General features: G+C 33.3%; 1 protein-coding gene across 1 annotated transcript in view; it reads right to left on the reverse strand.

Moving 5' to 3' along the window:
- The window catches only part of HCN1 (hyperpolarization activated cyclic nucleotide gated potassium channel 1), a 351,288-nt gene that overhangs the window by 42,723 nt on the left and 285,590 nt on the right, over positions 1-22,975 (reverse strand). Inside the window, exon 5 of the mRNA XM_049768369.1 lies at positions 18,570-18,716. Coding sequence (XP_049624326.1) covers positions 18,570-18,716 — 147 coding nt within the window. The remainder of the gene's footprint in view (positions 1-18,569; positions 18,717-22,975) is intronic.

The raw sequence follows: 22,975 nt of genomic DNA on the forward strand, positions 1-22,975 counted from the left end.
AGGGTTTTGTGCTTCTTTTCTTCTTCTCTTCGTCTTTTCTTCTTCTTCTTCTTCTTCTTCTTCTTCTTCTTCTTCTTCTTCTTCTTCTTCTTCTTCTTCTTTCTTCTTCTTCTCCTTCTTCTTTCTTCTTCTTCTTCTTCTTCTTTCTTCTTTATTCTTGTTCTTGTTCTTCTTGTTCTTCTTGTTGTTATTCTTCCTCTTCTTCTTCCTCCTCCTCTTCTTTTCTTTTCTTTTCTTTTCTTTTCTTCTCCTTCTCCTTCTCCTTCTTCTCCTTCTTCTTCTTCTTCTTCTTCTTCTCTTCTTCTTCTTTCTTCTTCTTCTCCTTCTTCTTTCTTCTTCTTCTTCTTCTTCTTCTTCTTTCTTCTTCTTCTCCTTCTTCTTTCTTCTTCTTCTTCTTCTTCTTCTTCTTCTTCTTCTTCTTCTTCTTCTTTCTTCTTCTTTATTCTTGTTCTTGTTCTTCTTGTTCTTCTTGTTGTTATTCTTCCTCTTCTTCCTCCTCCTCCTCTTCTTTTCTTTTCTTTTCTTCTCCTTCTCCTTCTTCTCCTTCTCCTTCTCCTTCTCCTTCTCCTTCTTCTTCTTCTTCTTCTTCTTCTTCTTCTTCTTCTTCTTTCTTCTTCTTCTTTATTCTTGTTCTTCTTGTTCTTCTTCCTCTTCTTCCTCCTCCTCCTCTTCTTTTCTTTTCTTCTCCTTCTCCTTCTCTTTCTTCTCCTTCTCCTTCTCTTTCTTCTCCTTCTCCTTCTCCTTCTCCTTCTCCTTCTCCTTCTCCTTCTCCTTCTCCTTCTCCTTCTTCTTCTTCTTCTTCTTCTTCTTCTTCTTCTTCTTCTTCTTCTTCTTCTTCTTCTTCTTCTTCTTCTTCTTCTTCTCTATTTTTGCATAGGCACAGTAAATATTGGGGAAATAAGAAAGGGAAATCTCTTGGCCTAAGACAGTCAGGGTTTTTCTGCCCATGACGTGTACTGCCATGGGAAAAACTACTGGTTCTGTACATGCTCATTATCACACTCCAAGGTCATTTTATGGTGCAGGAAAATTTCAGCTCAGTTGTGGATGATAAAATTAGGCATCTTTGGTATTTGCACGGTCATAAGATGAAGGCTAAGATTAGTCTTTCTTTAGATAATCCTATTTTTTAAGTTAAACATTGGACACATAACATGATAGGAATTAAAATAGGAATGCCAATGACAACATAATAGGAATAACAAAACTGTTAAAATTTACAATAAAATAAAAAAAATTTCCAGTGAAGCCTAAAGTTTTTTTTTTGCTGAAAACAAACCAAAAATGCTCCAACTTTTCTATTCCCTAAAACAAACCACGAAAAACCCATTTTTATTATGAGCTATGAAGTCGAAAATATGATAGTTAAACAGTTTGAGATCTGAATTCTTTACTTAGGGAACATATTATATAAGTGTCTGGATTTTTAGGGAGAGAAAGGTTTCTCCAATTTCCCTTCATAAAATTACCTTCATAAAATTATACTGGTGTAGGCATGTAAAAATTCAGCTAGTTAATAAGGTTCATTACTGGAAACTATTTTTTTGGACATTATCTTGTGAATTCAGCAAAGAAGTGTCCTAATAATAAATACTCTGAAACTGATTAAATATTTATAGTTCATGAGAAAGAACTCAAACATAAGCAGCAGCAGCAACAACAATAAAAACAAAAGAAAAAATTTCCCTTTCTAGTTGATATAACATCAAAGTCCAAATAGAATAACACTGACTCAACAGTCCACTCTACCTACAATAATTTGAGTGAGTTTGAAATGAGTTATGCAGGGAATAGTTCTAAGATAGCGTTAAATGTCTATGATAAAGGGCCAGAGGGATGGCACGGAGGTAGGGCATTTGCCTTGCATACAGAAGGACAGTGGTTCTAATCCCGGCATCCCATATGGTCCCCTGTGTCCGCCAGGAGCAATTTCTGAGCCAGGAGTAACCCCTGAGCACTGCCGGATGTTACCCAAAAACCAAAAAAAAATTTTGTTAAAGTCTATGATAAGTATGTATTCTTGTGTAAATGATGAAAGAAAGAAAATAAAAAGAAAGTAATAAGATATTTTAAGTAGTAGAACAATGATGTTCCTGATCCTACTTTCATTTTAATAGAACTGGTTATATCTCAATACTTTCTCAAGTAACTAGCTTGAAAACTACGATTAATAAATATATCTAACCCCCAAATCCAAATAAATATCAGCAATTTTAAACAAAGTACTTTGTCATTATATTGACTAGATTGCTGCTTAAGAATTAATGTAAGATGACATCAATTTTTATATAAAAACAAAATACAAGATTGCAAAGAAATTAAGTTCACAACAAAAAATGTACTGTCATGTATGTTCTTTGATTTGAATTATAGTTTTTCTTTTCATTTTATTTAAAAATACTTGGAATATGTTTTATACATAAACTCATTTATATACATAATTCTTTCCTAGGATGTATTGAATATTCAGGTAATCTGTTACAATGTCCTCAATTCTAATTTTCTTTTATAATTACTTACCTTTATTATTGTTTTTAGGAATCCAATCTTTCTGGCTCTAAGTCCATCTCTCTCTCTCTCTCTCTCTCTCTCTCTCTCTCTCTCTCTCTCTCTCTCTCTCTCTCTCACACACACACACACACACACACAACTAGGCACTTCACAAAACCAGATACAAACCGGATAGTCATTTGACCAATAAGCCTTTAAAAATGTGAATAACAAGATTAATCATTCGAGAAAGGTAAACTGAAAACATAACGAGAATTTTAAAAATAAGGTATTTCTGTGATCTACTACTAGTAGTACACACACATTTACCCTCCAAGTGAATGCTCTCTAATAGAAACATTTGATAGTAAAAGGTATAATGTAACAGAAATTTATTTGCATCTAAGAGCCCTCCTGGTTTTGAAGACACATAGTTAAAGTGAACCATCCACAAGAATAGAAGTTGAATAAAACTTTAAAACGTCCTCTTGATCAGTTGTTTTTCCTTATTATATATTTCATTGACCAAAGCATAATTTATGAATACAATAAATAAATAAATAAAACATAGGTTATTAATTAAATCAAAGATTTTGAAAGCTCCTTTTTATCACTATTACTGATAGCAAAATAATATTTCTTAGTAAATCTCATATCTATTCAAGTTATTTATGACATTGTTATAATGAGTCATTAAAAACCGACACGTTTAGCCTGAGTTAGTATTCTCTCTATATAATACATAATATAATATAATATGCAAGTGAGTTTTATGAATTCTCACTTTTTTAGAGGTCAAAAAACACATATCTAACTTCAGTAATGGCTTACTTACAATTATACTTCTTTCTGTAAGGAGTTAAACAAAATGAAATAATTTTAAACCATATGGAAGGCTGAACAATCAAGCAAAGAAAAGAAATATCAAGAGAACTCTTCCACAACGATGAGTATTTTTCAGGGAAGACAGGTAAAAGAGTTAGTAATGAATCTCATTGTAACAACCTGAGCATAAAATTAAAAAAAATACAGTGTCAGAGAAAACTTAAAGAATACAATAGTTATGAGCCCATAATAATATAATAATTTAGAAATATGGAAAAAGGCAAGCTCCTTAAATTACTGATAAATAAGTTTTTATACATTAAAAATAATAGGGCTGGAATGATGGTACAGTAGAGAAGGTTCTTGCTTTGCAAGTAGGTAGTTGACTAGGGTTTAAAGTTTGGCACTCCTGAGCATTTCAGAAGACACTTTTGAGAAGACTCAGAATTGGAAGCTCTTACTTATTTTGGATGTATCCCTCAAATATGCAATAACATAATCAACAAGAGTAAAGAATTATGTATTTTGCCTTACTTTGATATTGTATCTGTTTATTTTAGGCCTGAAAGTCTTTCCCCCTATTGTTTCACTATATTATATTATGTTCATTTTGACAACAATGTACAGTATTTTATTTTGGGGGAGCTTGGGGCTACACCCTGTGACAGTCAGGAGTTATTCCTGGTTATGCGCGGAAAAATCGTTCCTGGCTTTAGGTACTATATGGGATGCTGAGGATCAACCAAGGTCTGTCCTGGGTCAGCTGAGTGCAAGGCAAACGTCCTACTGCTGTGCTATCTCTCTGGCTCCAATATACAGTATTTTTAAGTAGAACACAGATAAAATGCATAAATCTTAAGTGACTTTTCCAACTGTTCACTTAAAACCACTCAGGTAAACACAGAATATTTTTCTGTTAGTCTCAGAAGTTCTAGCTCTTCTCACTTCTATCACTATAAGCAGTTTTACTTGTTCTTAAAATTCACATAAATAGATTTACACAGCATGAAGTCTTTCCTGTCGTCTTTTGTTTATCATTTTGTCAGTGTGATTCATCCATGTTGTTCTATGATGCAGTTTATTGCTTTAAAGATTCAAGCTGTATTTCATTTTTTTGGTTCCACAATGAATCCATTTATCATTTGTGCATTTTGTGACATCTGGTTGGTTACAGTTTTTAGACTATAAAATAAGCCTGTTCTAAACATTCTGCAAGAATTTCATGGTCTGATTTCTTTTGGGCTTTTACCTAAGTTATACTGGGTAAGAGGGTGGGCATACATTCAACTTTAGCAATACTGACAATTTTTAAAACATGATTATTTACAATTTAATGCTTGTATAAGAAGCTCCATTTATTCTATGTCCTTGGCGAATTTTTATTTATTACTATTATACATTTTAACATATTATACATATTAAGCAAAATTATCTTATTTTAAAAATCTTTCTCATTATGGTTACAGTTTACCTTTCTCAAATGAGTAATGTTGTTATGTGTTATGCACATTTTAAAGGTTTATTAGTCAATTTGGTGAAGTGACTAGTTAAGATTTTTTCTGTTTTTCTATTGTTTTTTTTTAAATACTCATAATTTTCGCTTTCATTTTTATCTTTTTTTTTTTTTTTTGCCACATCTAGTGGTGCTGTAGGCTTACTTCTGACTCTGCTGAAGGGTCAATTTTGGTGAGGCTCCAGAGATTATATGCTGTGCTAAGATTGATTACTGATCAGATTCATGGAAGGCAAGCCTCGAACCAGCTGTACACTCTGCATTAAATGCCCTCTTAACTTTTAGAATTATTTTTTGGAATACTAATTTCAAATATTTTTTTTCATTTGTGGCTTGCCTTTCTCATGTTTTACTTTTTTCCTGTTTGGAGGGTAGTGTATTTCTTAGATTAACTGTTTGAAAATTAAAAAAAATGTGTAAGATAGAAATTGCATCCAAGAATATTTTTTAAAACATGAATCTGTATTCTGGAATAATAAATACCCCCCAAATTTTACTATTTTAAGACTATTATAAAATGAACAATATATATATATATATTTTTTTTTTTTTTTTTTTTTTGGTTTTTGGGCCACACCCGGTGACGCTCAGGGGTTACTCCTGGCTATGCGCTCAGAAGTCGCTCCTGGCTTGGGGGACCGTATGGGACGCCGGGGATCGAACCGGGGTCCGTCCAAGGATAGCGCAAGCAAGGCAGGCACCTTACATCTAGCGCCACCGCCCGGCCCCAAAATGAACAATATTTAATGGTTTTTGGTCTGCACATGGTGATGCTTAGAGCTACTCCAGGCACAGCCAGGGGATTCTATTTGGTGTCTTGGATTAAACCTATATCATCTATATTAAGACAAGTGCCTTACCTGCCTTTCTACCCATCTAGCCTATAAAGAGCATTCTGGTTTTGTTTTCTTCATAAACTTTGTGTCACACCTATTAGTGCTCAGGGCTTATTTCTGGTTCTGAGATCTTTGATCATGTTTGGCAGGCTCAGGAGCCACTTGGGGATGCTTTATATTGAACTTGAGTATCACTATAGCCCTGAAAAACATTCCTATTTTTCTATCAAAAAGAAAAAAATCTGACATTTGTGATATGTATGAACCATTATAAAACTTGAGACCATAACAAAAACAACAAATCAGAAAAACATTATTAAATAATATGATGTAATATGTGGAATATCAGTTGTGGAAGAAATTATGCTAAGAAGAGGTCCCCAGAGATAGAGAGGGATGAGGAAAATAAATGAAGGTGGACAAAAGGAATATATTACTAGTTATATGATAAATAATTCCTGATTTCTAAACATATATCATAGTGAATAAAGTTATCAATATTAAATTGCATATCTGAAAATGCTGTTGAGACATTCAAATTTTTCTTTACTAGAAGTTAAGCAGTATAACTATGAGGTGGTGCATATTAAATAACAGAATAATGCATGATCTGTCTGGATCATGCAATGTAGTACCATATAAATCCTATTATTTTGCTGTGCAACATAATACAACGTTATATGTTAATTCTATTAATAAAATGAAAAATATCAATAGTTAAGTCATGAAGCACTAATTATTGATGAATAAACTAATGCCATATTAAGTTATATTTTGTGAAATATTTAATTTTCCTTCATTCTACACCATTATTTTATTTTGAAGATATTTCTAAAAGTTTTAGACAAGTAACTATATATATGAATTGCTATCATTTCACAAATGAATCAGAGTGATCTTAACAAAACAAAGCTGCTGTTGCATTGCTAAATTCTTACACCCAATATATACAATTTTAGACTGAAGCAGAACAAAGATTCTTTCGAAGAACTTATACCAGCCAGACATTGAATGGCAAAAATCTGGTTTCAGTCTTTTATATCTTTATATATCTTTAAAAGTTGACACCTGAAATGGAATAGAACTTCTGGAATCATAATTTAAAACTCTAACCCAGGCTTTGACCTAGGATCTGAACAAAAACCGAGACCATCAATTTTAAAAATCTGAATACAGGGGCCGGTGAGGTGGCGCTAGAGGTAAGGTGTCTGCCTTGCACGCACTAGCCAAGGAAGGACCGTGGTTCGATCCCCTGGCATCCCATATGTTCCCCCCAAGCCAGGGGCAATTTCTGAGTGCTTAGCCAGGAGTAACCCCTGAGCATCAAATGGGTGTGGCCCAAAACAAAAACAACAACAAAAAAATCTGAATACAACAGATGGAACAGCATTTTTAGAACTATAAAAAAAAGACTATTTCTAGGATTCGTCCTATGACTATGTAAATTCCAAGATATCAAGTTATAGAGGTCTATTTATATCATCCACAACTGAGTAGAAAGATGCCTGGCTCTGTAAGAAGACCTTGAGGGAGAGAAAAAGAGTAGGTATGGAGCTTTTAGTGGTATCTACAACACCTATCAGTGGTCCTCAAACTATGGCCCGCGGGCCACATATTATATTTGTATCTGTTTTGTTTCTTCATTTCAAAATAATATATATGCAATGTGCATAAGAATTTGTTCATAAGTTTTGTTTTTCCTATAGTCAGAACCTCCAATGGTCTGAGGGACAGTGAACTGACCCCCTGTTTAAAAAGTTTGAGGACCCCTCTTAGTTTTTTTTCTTTCCTTCTTTTCCATTACTTTTTATATATCTCCAACAGAACCACATTGATTTAATTATCTTGTTCAGCCTCATAAACTGACGGTGGGGGGGGATGACTAGTACCAGGTCCAGACACCAGCATGTTTACTTATTTATTGGAAATAAAACAATGATTAGACCTAAACATCAAACCCAAAGTCAACGACAACATTATCTATAACTCATGCACAGCAAGCTCTACAAGTGGGGACCAGATACACTAGTATTCTGGGATGTAAAGGAGGGAGATATGGGATGCATACTGGGAACAGTGGTGGAGGGAGGACATCACTGGTGGTGGGAATGCCCTTGATTTATTGTCACTGTGAACCTTGAATATTATTGTGAAATATTTGTAAATTAACTTTGGCCATGATAAAAATTAAATACAAAATAAATAAATACATATAATCAAGACTATATCAAATAACATCTCATCACCTTCAATATACTCTAACAGTTTATTAATATTGGCTTATTTTTGCTATTTAGAATCCTGAGCAAATTAATATTAAAGAATTACTAAAACTATTAACGGATTTCTTTATTACAGATAATTTTAATTAATGAACATAATAAAAGTGAGACATTTATCCTTGAGGCTAAAGAGAGATAGTACCATGGTTAGCTGGTTAGGGTGCTTGCCTAGCATGCAGCTGACCTTGTTAGATTTTTGGTGTTCCATATGGTTTTCAAGACTAACAGAAGTAATACCTGAGCATGCACCAGGAGTAAACCCCGAGTACTGTCAGGTGTGACCCACAAAATATAAACAAAAAGAGAAATAATTATATTTATATCTTTATGAGTAGATTATCTGTATTAAGTCCCTAGATTTACATCTACTATAAGGATGTACATAAAGAGATAAGTGGTCTATAATAGCCTGTAATAGCTTAATAAATGGTTTGTAATAGCTCTGGTACTTTACAACATTACATGTCTTAAAAGCTAATATATATTAGCTTATAGAGTAATCGTCTGTTTACTTTATGAGTTAAGAGGTGATCATCTTAAAATACTTTCATATACAAATATCTTAAATGAATTTAGCCTGTTTGGAAAGGTTCTGAGAAGGATTTTGTGATTCACATTTAAAAATTTCAATATATTGTGTAGCTATTATGCATTGTAATTTGGTTTTATCATTAGCTCATGCTTCAATTGTACAACACAAATATTAGTTTAAAATTAATTTAGTAATTATAGTTCACTACCTTGCCTTCCTAATACATATAATAAATGAGGCAGCAGATATTAAATACTTAGTGTTCATTTAAAAAAAAACAAATTAAACATAGAGGAATGCATTGCCAGATAGTATTCATTAGATATTTTGCATCTCAGGCCTACCTTCAGACATTCCAGGAATAAATTTCAAAAAAATTTGTGTAGAATTGGTATCATGAACTTCTAGTTCTTTGCAAGTTTTAAAAAGCATATTACTTGCATAATACTAGTTGTATCTACTTGATTTGGAAAATAAAATTGATCTGAACTGTCAATTTGAGCAAAAATGTATCTAGGATTAGGCTGAACTGGAAAGTAATATCAAAACAGGATTAAACAAATAGTATAGTAAAATAGAAGACATGAGGAAATGGATATCCCTTCAGAGTTGTCAGGAATTTAAGACATTAGACATCCACTTGCATGTCACTTTAGTTTTTAGGAACAATGCGTGAAGGGCCTCTTCAGGTCTTTATTATTTTTATTGTTGTTATTATTATAATTATTTATTAATTTTTAAACTAGGGAAGATCAAGTCATCATGGGCTATCTCAAAATCCCAATGATCTCAAAATGAAGTATTGAAGCCTGACTTCAAGCCTGATTTCAGCATCTAGTAAGGAATTTGTAGTCTCATTTCAAACCAGTTAAATATTCTGGGTGAAACAGTTACTGTTGCCATTGACCTTTTAGAAAGTTTTGGGAAATTACTGTATTATTAAGCTGAATTTGAAAGTATTTATAGTGAACTCAGTTTCTAAAATTAGACTTTTTATTTATAATTTTTTGTTTGTTTGTTTGTTTTTGGGCCACACCCTGGGATGCTCAGGGGTTACTCCTGGCTATGCACTCAGAAACCACTCCTGGTATGGGGGACCATATGGGATGCTGGGGAATAGAACTGCGGTCCAACCTAGGCCAACCTGGTGAAAGGCAAACGCCCTACCTGCTGTGCCACAGCTCTAGCCCCTTTATTTGTAATTTTCTAAAACAAAATTAAATTTTCTCTATACTTTGTGTGATTCCTAATAAGCCAGATGCTTAGAAATCATTATCACCACTACCACTAATAATTATTATCAATACATCTAATATATATGATCATATGTCACTTTCTTCTGAAGCAACTTTCAAAATAAAACAATAAATGGGAAATCTTTCTATCTAATTAAAAACTGTAGACCTTAGTATTTCAGTTTAGAAGATATTTTCAAGAATAGAACATTTGTTTATGAAAGCTATTAAAGAAGCATATTCTCCATTGTAGTTTAATTAAAATCTCCAGAAGATTATATTATGTATGTTGGATTTATATTATGTTAATTATTTTGGTGTAAAGCTTAAATGAAAAAATGTGAGTTTTACAAAGCAAAGATCATTTTCTAATTTTAATTAAATCATGTTATTTATTCCACTGTCTTGTTAATAATAATCCATTGTAGTTTTGTTTGATTTGTAATTTTCTTAATCATTTTAGTTTAAATTTTATTGTTTAATTCATTTCCCATCATATCAATAAAATAATCTTTATTGTTATAGCCATAATTATAAAATATCATTTCCTCCAAGGAAACAATAATGTTTATTACAGCAGTTAAAAATTTATTTCAGTGGTGCCTAAATATATTAAAAACTGCAACTTAACTAGCTACAAGTAAGTTACAAGTAAGCTACAAGTAAGTTAAGGTGGAGCCGGCAAGGTGGCACTAGAGGTAAGGTGCTAGGCAAGGAAGGACCACAGTTTGATTCCCGGCATCCCATATGGTCCCCCCAAGCCAGGGGCAATTTCTGAATGCTTAGTCAGGAGTAACCCCTGAGCAGCAAACAGGTGTGACCCGAAAAACCAAAAAAAAAAAAAAGTAAGTTAAGGTAAGGTGCTTGCTTAGAATGTAGCTGATTCTGGTTCTACACTGAGTACCACATAGGCATTGAGTTAAGTTTTGTAACCACAGAAGTCCCATAAGCATTGAGTTATCCCTGTGTACAGAGTTAGAAATAAGTCCTAAGTGGATGTGGACTAAAAAAACCTAATAATAAATAACCTAATAATAAATATTGATTCTGTATTATCTAATTTATTTTCCTTCTTTCTTGGCCCCAAAGAGAAGCTGAAATATGAAAATAAAATTGTCTACTTTTATTTAATTTTATTTACCTGAAATGTCACATAAATTTTATTTTTTTTAATTTAGATTCCAAAATTGCTCTGAGAGTTTGTGAAAACTCTTTCAAAATCTTCTGTCTACTCTAGGATACAGTGAACACACTTGCTGTTCAACAATTTTATTTAATTTTATATTTTTTGTGCTTTTTGGGGGAAACACTCCCAGTTCTGCTTTGGGCTTATTCCTGGAGACTTGGGGTTCATATCGATTGCCGGAGATTAAACTCTAGTTAGACACAAGCTAGGCAAACTCCTTACATACTGTATTATCTCTTAGATAATTTTAGTATAGTGCTTATTTTTCTCTGGTAGTTATCACATGACTTCCTACATTTCATGTATCATTAGTAATAATTTTTTTTGTTTTGTTTTTAGGCCACACCTAGTGATACCTAAGAGTTACTCCTGGCTATTAGCTCAGAAATCGCTCCTGGCTTGGGGGACCATATTGGACATCAGGGGATCGAACTGTGGTCCTTCCTAGGTCCTTCCCAGCCAAGGCAGACACCTTACCCTTTGTGCCATCGCTCTGGCCCCTACTAGTTATAACTTTTAACTTTAGTCCCTCCACTTATTTTTATTTGTTTCTATATACATATAGCAAAACATTGAAAATTACAAAGCACTTTTACAACTAAGTTACTCATTATGTCAGGATAAATGTCTTACAATAAGTGGGGAAAAAAGCTCTTCTCTTTATGTTTAATGAAATCAGGGATGCCAAGGAAAATCATTAGATCAAAACAGAAAACCTGATTATTTTTTCTTTAGCAATATGACCATGGCCAATCACTTTCACCCATTATTTCAATATTGTCTCTACTTCATGACTATTGAATAATTTATGATCCCTATTTAGCTTTATCATATCACAATTATAGTGTTACTTAAGCAAAATTAAAAACAACTTTAAGAAAATATTAAAAAATCAAGAAGTATGGGCTTTTAAAACAAGTTATTCTTAACTGCAGAAAATAAATATGCATGAAAACTACACTTTTCTTCATAACTGTCCATCTGAAAAGTTAAAGAAGGAAAATATTATACTCTCAGTCTAATTCATGTTCTGTGAAAATGAAATATACTGACGTTCTATATTCTACTGGGACACATGATCTGTACCTATTTTCAGCCCAAGGGCTCTTCACATGCCATTGTTTAAAAATAGAACAGTTCTGAACTTCGGAGACAGCCTCAGAAAGGTATTAACCTCTTTCTTGACTGTTAAATTTGCTGTTTTGCTAAAACCAAATCAGTGTAAATCTGATTGTGTTAAAAATAGACCTCCTTACTCTGTACACATTCCAACAGGCTCTTAGAAGCAGTGAAGTATAGTTCACTGAATTTTTATAATTAGTTTTTAGTTAAGAAAAAAAATATTCTCTGCATCTACTAAAGCACTCATTAGTTTCAAGATTCTAACTCTTCAATGTCAAGTTTTATTTTGAAACTTACCTTAAAAATGTTGTCAGTTACAATAAAGTAAAAACTTTTCAGAAAATTGTTAAAATAAATGTCAGAAGAAATGTGACGTATTATAAGGCTGGTGCCTCTTATAATGTATGGCCGATGTATTCCTATGAATGAAACTTTCATTTATACACAGATAAAATATTATTTAAATTTATCTTTGCACTAAGCTGTAGGAACCATAAGGCTTGGAACTATAACCATTTTCTATAATTGTGCTAGTACTAAAGCCTAAAAATTTTCTGAGTGTTGAATATGGCTGGGAGTGGCCCAAACTCCCTCCCATCCAAAAGATGTGGGAAGATTACAAAATAACTCAAGGCTGTGCATATTGTGGGTGGTGACAATGGCTTTAATGTGGCTTATGGGAATAGGACCAGCTCTTAATCTTAGACAGAATGCTGTATAACCCTTCAGCTGCTGTTTCTGATCTACTACTCATTATATTACAGATTCATATATGTAACTATTAGTAGTAGAAAAAATACCAAGTAGGGGCGTAAGCTATTTAAATCAATGGTAATTTGAATACAAAGTGGATCCTACTATAAGTGGATAGAAGTAGATATAAGGAAGTCCCTTTAGAAAGAGGGTTATAAGAGATTTCTGGAGATCACTGAAGCATGGCATTTCTGACTCAGGATTTTTGACTACAGGCAACCACAGAGTAACTAGAATGTGAAGACTGTATTTTATAGATAATGAACATACTTCACAAATAATAACTATAATTTAAAATGTCAGCTCAGTACTGTTTTCTGAGTACTCTCTTAAGGTTTTTTCCTCAGAAAATTATAGCTGTTCCTTTTACTTTCTAAACTAAAAATTTTGTTCAAAGACAAAAATTTTAAGATAGCTTTAAAATCACTTCCAAGAAGACCAAGAATTCAACTTGCGCCTAATGGCAGGTCACATGGCGGCCTAGTCTAGAAATAAAGAACACCCAATTGTAACTGCCATCATGAATTGTCTACTGAAGTGGGTTACTACTTAATAATTTCAGTAAAGGTAATTAGAATTACCTTATGTGTCAATATTCTCAGTAGACTTAGAATATTACTTAGAAACACTTACAATAAAAATAAATGACAACTCTCTAGCTCATGGATGATATTGGGTCATAGAAAATGGACAGAACATATATTTATATTCTATTCTGGTAAACTATTGAAATATTCCCATCTCTTTTTCATTCACAACACCTTTCCATGCCTGCATAAAGCACTATCAAATAAAACTACAGAAAGTTTAAAAGACAATGAAACACTCTTGTGTTAAAATAAGACACCCAGGATTACAGTGTATGCATCAAAACATAGTGACTCTAATGATGATAGAAATTATGTTAGAATCAAACAGCTGAATCAAAAGTGTTAATAAGAGAGTTATGTGGTCACACAATTCTTAGCTCTGGTCATCAATTTTCTATTTTTTTTCTTTTGGTTTGCGTCACACCTGGCAGTGCTCAGGAGTCACTCTTGGCTCAGCGCTCAAAAATAGACCCTGGCAGACATGGAGGACCATATGGGATGCCAGGATTTGAACCACTGTGCGTCCTGGATGGGCTGCGTGCAAGGCAAAAAGCTCTACTGCAGTGCTAGCTCTCCAGCCCCAGGTCATCAATTTTTTTTTTTTTTTGGTTTTTGGGTCACACCTGGCAGTGCTCAGGGGTTACTCCTGGCTGTCTGCTCAGAAATAGCTCCTGGCAGGCACGGAGGGGGGGGGGGACCATATGGGACACCGGGATTCGAACCAACCACCTTTGGTCCTGGATTGGCTGCTTGCTATCTCTCCGGGCCCATCAATTTTCTTATACAAGAAAAGAGTTGACAAAAATGCTCTCTTCACTATGGAACAATCTATGATTCTTTGAGATGATTTGTTTAATTTTCATTCAAATATAATTACAAATAATATCATATAAGAACTGCTGTTATGAAATTAAAAAAGATGTTGCCTCATACCAGAGAGATAGCTATAGCACGTAAAGTGCTTGTCTTGCATGTACTTGACCCAACTTTGATACTTGCACTACATAAGGTTGCTCAACTCCCATCAGTAAGATCCCTGTGTTTAGAGCTAGCAGGAAACCTTCAATACCTCCAGATGTGACTCCAAAACAAACCAAAAAATTAAAATAAAATTTTTTTTCTCTTAGCCTAAAATAAAATTTAAAAAAAAAGTCCTTGACTCTTGGAATACTGAGTTCATACAACAGAACAGACAATAAATAAATATTAAAATTTAACAATAAAACAGAGTGATATGTACACAACTAAAATAGTTTTATGGGGGGCCAGGGCAGTTTGCCTTTCTATGTGCTAATCTACGACGGACCAAGGTTCAATCCCCTGGTGTCCCATATGGTCCCCCAAGCCAGGAGCGATTTCTGAGTGCATATCCAGGAGTAACCCATGAGCATCACCGGTATGGCCCAAGCCCTCCAAAATAAATAAATAATAGTTTTATGATGAAGACATATTTTTAAAAGGTAATTTTCAAGAATTCAGTAAGTAACACTTGTATTGAAACTTCAAAGGTAAGACTGAGTCACAGACTCATTTCTTCAGTTTGTTTCCAACATTGGAAAGTGATTAATCATCTAATTTATGCCGCAGAAATGGAAACAGATGAATGCTTTAATAACATAAAACATTTGAAATATCTTCTAAAAGAATGAATTAACATATGCATGATATGGAAGTTTTCTAAGAGCTTTCAAAGGTCATGTAAATGAAATCCTATAATTTCACATCTTAGGAATTCTTCCTATCCAAAAATATTTAAACATACAAAAATAAAAGTATGAGTAATAAAATGGTAATACATGATATAAGTTTAATTAGAAATATATAATACTTAGAGCATTAATAATGCAGTCTGCTTTATTTTTGAATAATTAATCTAAGTCTTGGAGAGTACAAAGCTTGACTTCCTCTTCACTTATATCTATTCTGGCATAGCAGGTTGTAGTAGAATATAATTTTCTTAAATATATATATATATATGCTTCTCAAATTAATTTAAATACTTTCACAAATATGAACTTTCTGGACAGCAAGGCACTTTAAATTAAGCGTCATAATTTACTTTAATATGTCAATATTGGCCCCATAATGGAAAATGTGTGAAATTGTATGTAATATGTATGCAATATACACATACTTTTTTATATTTTCTTAGAAAATACAAATAATACAATCCTGATTTTCTCTTATGAGAAACTAAAAGTTATTAATTTGCTATATCTCATGTTTTTCAATCTTCTCTATATAGAGGCATACAAGCGATCAAAATTAGCTTTGCATAAGCTAATATGATTCTGATGTCAAAACTGAAGGTCTTTATAGATTAAAAGAGATCACTGGAACTAATTAAGATTATTGTTCATATCTACTTAAAGTAGTAATTATCCATTTTTGCTTCTAATTCTAGAATCTTTAATTTCATTAACTATGATACCCTGTTTTTTTTTTTTGTTTTGTTTTTTGTTTTTTGTTTTTGGGCCACACCCGGCGGTGCTCAGGGGTTACTCCTGGCTGTCTGCTCAGAAATAGCTCCTGGCAGGCACGGGGGACCATATGGGACACCGGGATTCGAACCAACCACCTTTGGTCCTGGATTGGCTGCTTGCAAGGCAAACGCCGCTGTGCTATCTCTCCGGGCCCGATACCCTGGTTTTTATTTATAATTTTGTTTAAAAATTAACTATTTAAATATTTATTAATTTCCTACTACTTCTTACCATGACAGTTACCAAGTGATTAAAACATAATATCCTCTAGGAGTTCTTAGCATTGATAGATACAAACAATAAATTGATAATTAATATAATGTTCAAGATAGTGTTGTTAGAGGATAAATATACAACTATTTTATATTTTATAAAAATATAAAATACTTGATAACTAAGTATATTTCTATTTAATAGAAAGAAGGTAAAGTGAGTAAACAAAGATTGAAAGGATAACATGAAAAAAAACACAAAGTCAATGAACAGCCTTTGTGTACTCTAGGAAATTATTAACAATTTCTAGGAAAGCAGACTAACATGAAATAAAGACTAAAATGGAGCTTGTCCATATTATTAATGTCAGAGTCTAACATGAACAGTGGTCATGGTCAAGAGTGGCATGAGAGTCATGAGATGTGATTCACATTGTCAAAGTGAGACCCCAAGGCTGAGAAAGTAGCTGTGAATATCCTTTAAAAGCTGAGGTAAAAAACAATGTTGAGCAGACTAGACACAGAAGGGACCATTTGTACTAGCAGCCTGGGAGGCAAAGGAGGGGTGATAGGGGATGCAGGATGGGAACAGGGTTGAAGGGAGGACAACGTTGGTGGTGGGAATGCCCCTGATTCAATGTCACTATGTACCTGAAATACTATTGTGAATGATTTGTAAGCCACTTTGGTCAAAATAAGAATTATTAATTAAAAAATTGTTGAGACTGAATGATAGCACTCTCACATACCAGAAAAAAATGGTCATAATTTAATAATGGAATAGTTGTAAGAATTAATTTAAACTTAAATCCTCAGTACTGTTGCAGTTTCCTTGGTCTCTATACTCTTTAATCCAATATAAAACAGAAGCAAATGATATAACAGCTTTTTAAAAAAGAGTTTGAATAATATTTCCTAAAGTATAATACTGTACCTTCTACAGCTGTTGAAGATTTAAGAAAAATGAGCAATCAAGAGCATTAAGCTCTTTCATTGTCATATTAAGCTTCTTTCATTGTCAAAGTTATTTCATACTTTAGAGTTTTAGAAAAGAAAATAATACTAAATAATTTTACTAAATATGAAAATAGTTATGATATCAGTTAAAATAAAATATTTAATTATTTAAATATGCTACATAAATTAGGAATGCCAAAAAATATAAGCTAAATAGTCTTCCCCTAGATAGAAATTTTCTTTTCTTTTTTTTGAACCACATCCAGTGACACTCAGTGGTTACTCCTGGCTATGTGCTCAGAAATCGCTCCTGGTCTGGGGAACCTTATGGGAGGCTGGGGGATCAACCAGAGTCTGTCCTAGGTTAGTGTGTGCAAGGCAAACACCCTACTGCTTGTGCCACCTCTCCAATCCCTAGAAAGGAATTTTCAAGATAAAAATATGTGAAAAATGTAATTATCAAATAGCGAACTGATACTTAATAGCATCCAAGACTTATGGACTTAGTACATTGAGTCAGAAAAGTGTGCTAAAACTAGTGTGCAAAGTCAAAGATGATATAAATAAAACAGTATTATTTTAACTGGATTTTGCCAACAGATGAGAGACATTTCTGGAAAACATATGATGCAAGGGTGAGAAATTATAATTGATTTTTGCAAAGCAGCAAGTCTCACTCTTTGGCTGCAGGCCAATTTGGAACATGAAGAACAGTAGGAATATTAAAATCTGGAGATTTACTGAGGTCAGAGCACAGAAGCATAGAGGCTAGATTTTATTTTATTTGTAATGTAAAGACTAAACTTTTCAAAGAATAGAATTGGCCAGCTTGAATACCTAAAGAAGATTGATCTGGCAGAAATGTTTCAAATAGAAATTAGAGAAATTAGAGAAAATAGACCAAAGACTAGAAAACAGTTTAAGGGGAGAGTTGAAAATGTCCAATTAAAAAGTGTTTTATGGCATTGGAAAGGGAAACAAGATATTGGTGTGAGATCTATTACCACAGTGAAATGAGAACTTTTGGTGATTCTCTTGATTACAAGAAAGGATTTAAAAAAGAAATTCTATATTCCAATAATATGAGCAAATGATGAAAGCATTTACAGAGAAATTTCAAAAGGTAAATGATTTTAAGTGACTTTTATATATAATAGGTATAGATTATATATATTCTTCATTATATCTATTTTTCATATATATAAACATAGTAAGAGAGCAACCATTGAAAAGATAAAAAATAGTTCAGTAGGTATGTGATGAGAGAGTAGAAGATTGCTAAAATATAAAAAACAAAGCCATTAGAAGGTATAGTGACAACTAGAGATACAGAAAATAAAACATCTCTGAGAATCACATTTGAAGAGTTCTTTAATAAGTTAAAAAATTAAAAACCTCTATATATGAGAACCAAAAAAGAATATGAAAGCAAAAAACAGTATATTAAATTTGTTCTGATTTTTGATAATAATAAAAACTAGAATGTAGACTCCCACAAAATGAGAAAATAAACAATATTCATGCTTCATGGAGATTGTAGTCTTAAATCTTACCTCTCTTAGAGGATCATTAAGTTCACTGAGAATATTTTCCTCATCAAAGATTTTGCCTTGGTATCTGTGTTCATAATAATCATGAATCTTCTGGCGCATATCAGCTGGTAACTTATGGAATGACATGTATTGCTCTACTTGTTTATACTGTATGGAAAGGAAAGAAAGAGATTAAACGTCATCCTACTACTTTGATGAGCTATATTCAATAACATAATATTCAGTAATCTGAAGAAGACATCATTTCAGAGAAGGAAACTATGCAACAGGTACAGTGCAATAACTAAAACAATAAAGTACTATATAAAGAAATTAATTACGGTAGGTAAAAATTTCGTGTTAAGTCTGTAGGTTACAGAGAAAAGGCATGACAGAATGACTTTAAGGTAAAATTTTGGAAAAATTCATGATAATCCAGAAAGAAATTCGTTATTATTTTGTATTTGTTATTGTTTTTTGTTGTCTAAAATATGTATTGTTATTTGATTGGGAAACAGTTCATACATATTGAGGTAATAAAAGGTTTATCCTATTTTAGCAAAAGAGCAGACTCCATTAAATACTGAGTCTAGAGAAAGAGAGCTTGGCAGGTGTTTGAAAGTCATAGATATTTAAGAAGCTTAAAGCATCTGCACTGTAAAATAAGAGACTGTGTCAGGCTGCAATTTAGAATTTAGGAGAATATCAGGGTGAGACTTGATCCACCCTGTAATTGTAGAGCTTAAAGTTCAGTCAGACATTTAAACTCATTTAACCAAAGAACTAATAAACCTGATTATTTATTTAAAAAATGATGGTGGAGTTGCTATTTGGGAATATAGATCTTCACTCTGTTGATGAGTCTCCCATTTATTTTCACAAGCACATTTCACATTTTGGGGAAGGTTGCTTCTAAAAGATGCTCAGGAGTTTTAGGAGCCCTATTGACAACACTCAGCCAACTAGGTCTAGGGTTCAAGAGAAGGGCCTGAAGACTCAGTGGTCCTGGGAATTCCAAGGACATTATAATGGTGCTTTGGGCTTCCAGGATTGCAACCAGTGATACCCAGAGTAGGACATGTTGCTGGGAATCAAACCCAGCTACCTCTGAGCCCCCATACATACTTCTATTTTTTTTGGGAGGGGACATCAAATAGTCCTCAGAACATATTCACGATACTAAACTCAGGAATGTGATATTAAATATCATTCCTGGTTTGTAGGGCTTATAACCTGGGTTAGAAATTTAGAAGGCAAACAAGGCAAGCTCTATTATCCCACCCACACATTTCTTTTTTGAAATAGCATTCGGTTATTAATAACAATAGCATCACTGATATTACCTGGAAGTTCATTAGAATAGATGAATTTCAGTTCATGCTCTGATAGTGATATAAATATACCCAAATGCACCATATATATTAATGTTTTATAAATATTCCCTCAATTTTTCTATCATAATAAGCCATCAAATTATACTTGAAAAAATAGTTTTTTTTAGATGCCCAAATTAGTTTCATTGGATAAAAGTGAATCCGAATAAAAAAGCTGGTAGCAGAGCTGAATAAAGATACTGAAACAAGATTTTTCCTTCAAGTAAAATGCATTTATCTATGGAAAAATTATCTCAATCTTTTTACTAATAAAAAAATAATTTGATGAGAAGTTATGATTAGCTATGAGCAAGTAAACAGAAAACATGCTGTACTATAGTTTCTCCTACCCTCCCCACAATTTTTTTTTTGATATGGGGCCACTTCTGGCTGTGCTCGGGGTTTTTTCCTGGCTCTGATCTTAGTGGTCACTCCTGGCAGGGCTCTGGGGACCACATGGGGTGCTAGAAATTGAACTCCTATCAGCTAGATGTAAGGCAAGCACCCAACTTCTTGTACTATCTCTCCAGTCTAATGATATGTAACTTTCTCCTGAGTCATTCTTTATTTGGTCACCTAGTCACCAGACATCGCCATAAAGTACTTAAATCTCATTATTATGAACTCTTATTATTAAAGCTCTTATTATGGTCACCTAGTCACCAGACATTGCCATAAAGTAGTTAAAGCTCTTATACACATATTTGAAAAAAAAATTGATTATGTTTCAGGTAATTTTATAATTTTGAATTTAGGTACCATTGTTGTCTTTGATGTATTTGAGACAGATTGGGTTACTATTTTTTTACAAAACTCAGAATCTGTCCATTATCTGAACTCATTATACGTGGTGACCTGGGATTTGGCAGCTGTTCCTTCATGCAGAAGAAGGGAAGCTTCAGTGGTTTTCTCCATTAGACTCTTAGGTGGGGTAAAATCGATTTGTAGCAGAACTGAACTGGAAAAAATCTACATTTATTATTATATTTGTGTTAGACGCTGAGTTAAACAATGAAGTAAATAAACTATTTAATATAATTTTTAGGCTTCAAAATTCCACAGGAGCCTCTGCTCCCAAGGTACTTAATGATATGTGCATTTTGTAACTGCCCTTTCTGGTATGAAGGCCTCTTTGACTATTTAAAGAGGCACAGAGGTTCTTTTGCTGCTTATGACTCCTTGTATAGATCTTGGCAGGTCAAGCCAGAGACACAGCTTGATCCTAGTGCCCAAAGCCTTTGCACACAGGGAGCTCATGCTGGGCAAAGGTTTCTGCTTGTCTGATACTTCTCTGTGCTCTTATTGCTGTACTGTATCTTTTGATTTCAAATCAAAGCCACATGAGAGTACAGTCTGTGGAGTATGGTGAGTTCTGTCAAATATCCAAATGCAAAAGGCGATAAAATAGCTTAAGACAACAGGATACCATAACTTCAACACTTACATCAATGATAGAAATGATTTAAGTTCTGGCTATATAGAGGATTCCACTTTCCTCAGAACCAGATGTTCAAATAAGCAGTTATCCTTTCTGCAAAGATAATTTGCATAAAACCAACTACTACTGGAAAAACTTGAACTTAACCAGATAATTGAGTTCTAGACTCAGTTATTACCAAGAAAATGAAACCTTGATAAGCCAAATAAAAACATTACTGATAAAGCAATTTTATTTTTAAGGAAAGTCAGAATTTGTTGAAGGCAGTTATTTTTCCTCACACAAATGACTTAATCCGTTATGAATTTAATTTACTAGTCTATAGTAAGTGGGTGTTAAATCCTGTGGTTTTGGGATATACTATTTCCATGAAAGTAGGGGAAAGAAATAAAATTCTCTTTGTGACCAATTTAAAAATATATAAATTATTGCAATGCCTTGTGTAGGTCAAGCTCTCAGAAGAAAATTGAAACATAGTAGATGTTTGAGGGATGATGTGCCAAATAAGGAGAAAAAAAGACAAGGCATAGAATTTATACTTTAAAATGGTTGGGTAATAGTTTGTCAGGTTCAGATCAATGAAACTACTGAGCAAGAGTATGAACAGAATTAAAAATCTTGATTAGCAGAAGGCAAAGAATAAAGTTTCAAAGGGGGAATACTTAGAAAATATATTCTATGAAAAGAGGAATTGATAGGGACAGGAGTGATGGTACAGTGGGTAGGGTATTTGCCTCGCATGTGGCCTACCTGAGATTGACCCCAGCAGCCCATTTGTTCCCCCGAGCACAGCCTGGAGTGATTTCTGAGTGCAGTAAGGAGAAATCTCTGAGCATTTCGAGGTGTGCCTACCCTATCCCCCCAAAAATACCCTAAAAAAAAGAGGTAGTAGCCAGTGAACTCAAACTAGTCATGATACTTTAACAGTTGCTAAAAACAGGAGCTATTTATTTGTTTCAATTACACCTAGCATTTGTAGAATAAATGAAAATATCACCCCCATGTGGTATGAATAAATACAAATTATAAGGTACCATTTAAAGAAGACATATAGGAGAAAGAAATATACTACATGTTAAAAGTTATTACTAACTTATACATTAAAAGGACATGGTGTTTTATTTTTAATTGTAGTCATATAATATAGACACAAAATGTAAGTTCATCCCATCATCAAACATTTATCATTTACAACAATTTTCATGGAATCTTAAAAACAAAGGGGTAAAATTATGTCTCTGAAATATTATAGTACAGGTATACACTGGTAAATTAATATAATTCTTACAAAAATTTACCAAATTTAAATTTGAAATATTTTGTGCAAAAAAATTATAAGTAATTTTTTGGGGGGGTCACACCCTGCAGCACTCGGGAGTTACTCCTGACTCTGTGCTCAGAAATCACTCCTTGCAGGCTCAGGGGACCATATGGGATTCCGGGAATCAAACCCTGGTCTGTCCTGGGTTGGCTGCATGCAAAGCAAATGCCCTATAACTGTGCTATCTATTATATGTAAAATTAATGCAAGTATCCAAAATCCTTTACTAACCTTACTATTCCCAGATCCCTTTTGTTTTATTTATTCATGTTACTCAAACAAATCCCCAAGTAAA

This window comes from Suncus etruscus, chromosome 2 (genome assembly GCF_024139225.1).
Source record: "Suncus etruscus isolate mSunEtr1 chromosome 2, mSunEtr1.pri.cur, whole genome shotgun sequence".
Lineage (NCBI taxonomy): Eukaryota > Metazoa > Chordata > Mammalia > Eulipotyphla > Soricidae > Suncus > Suncus etruscus.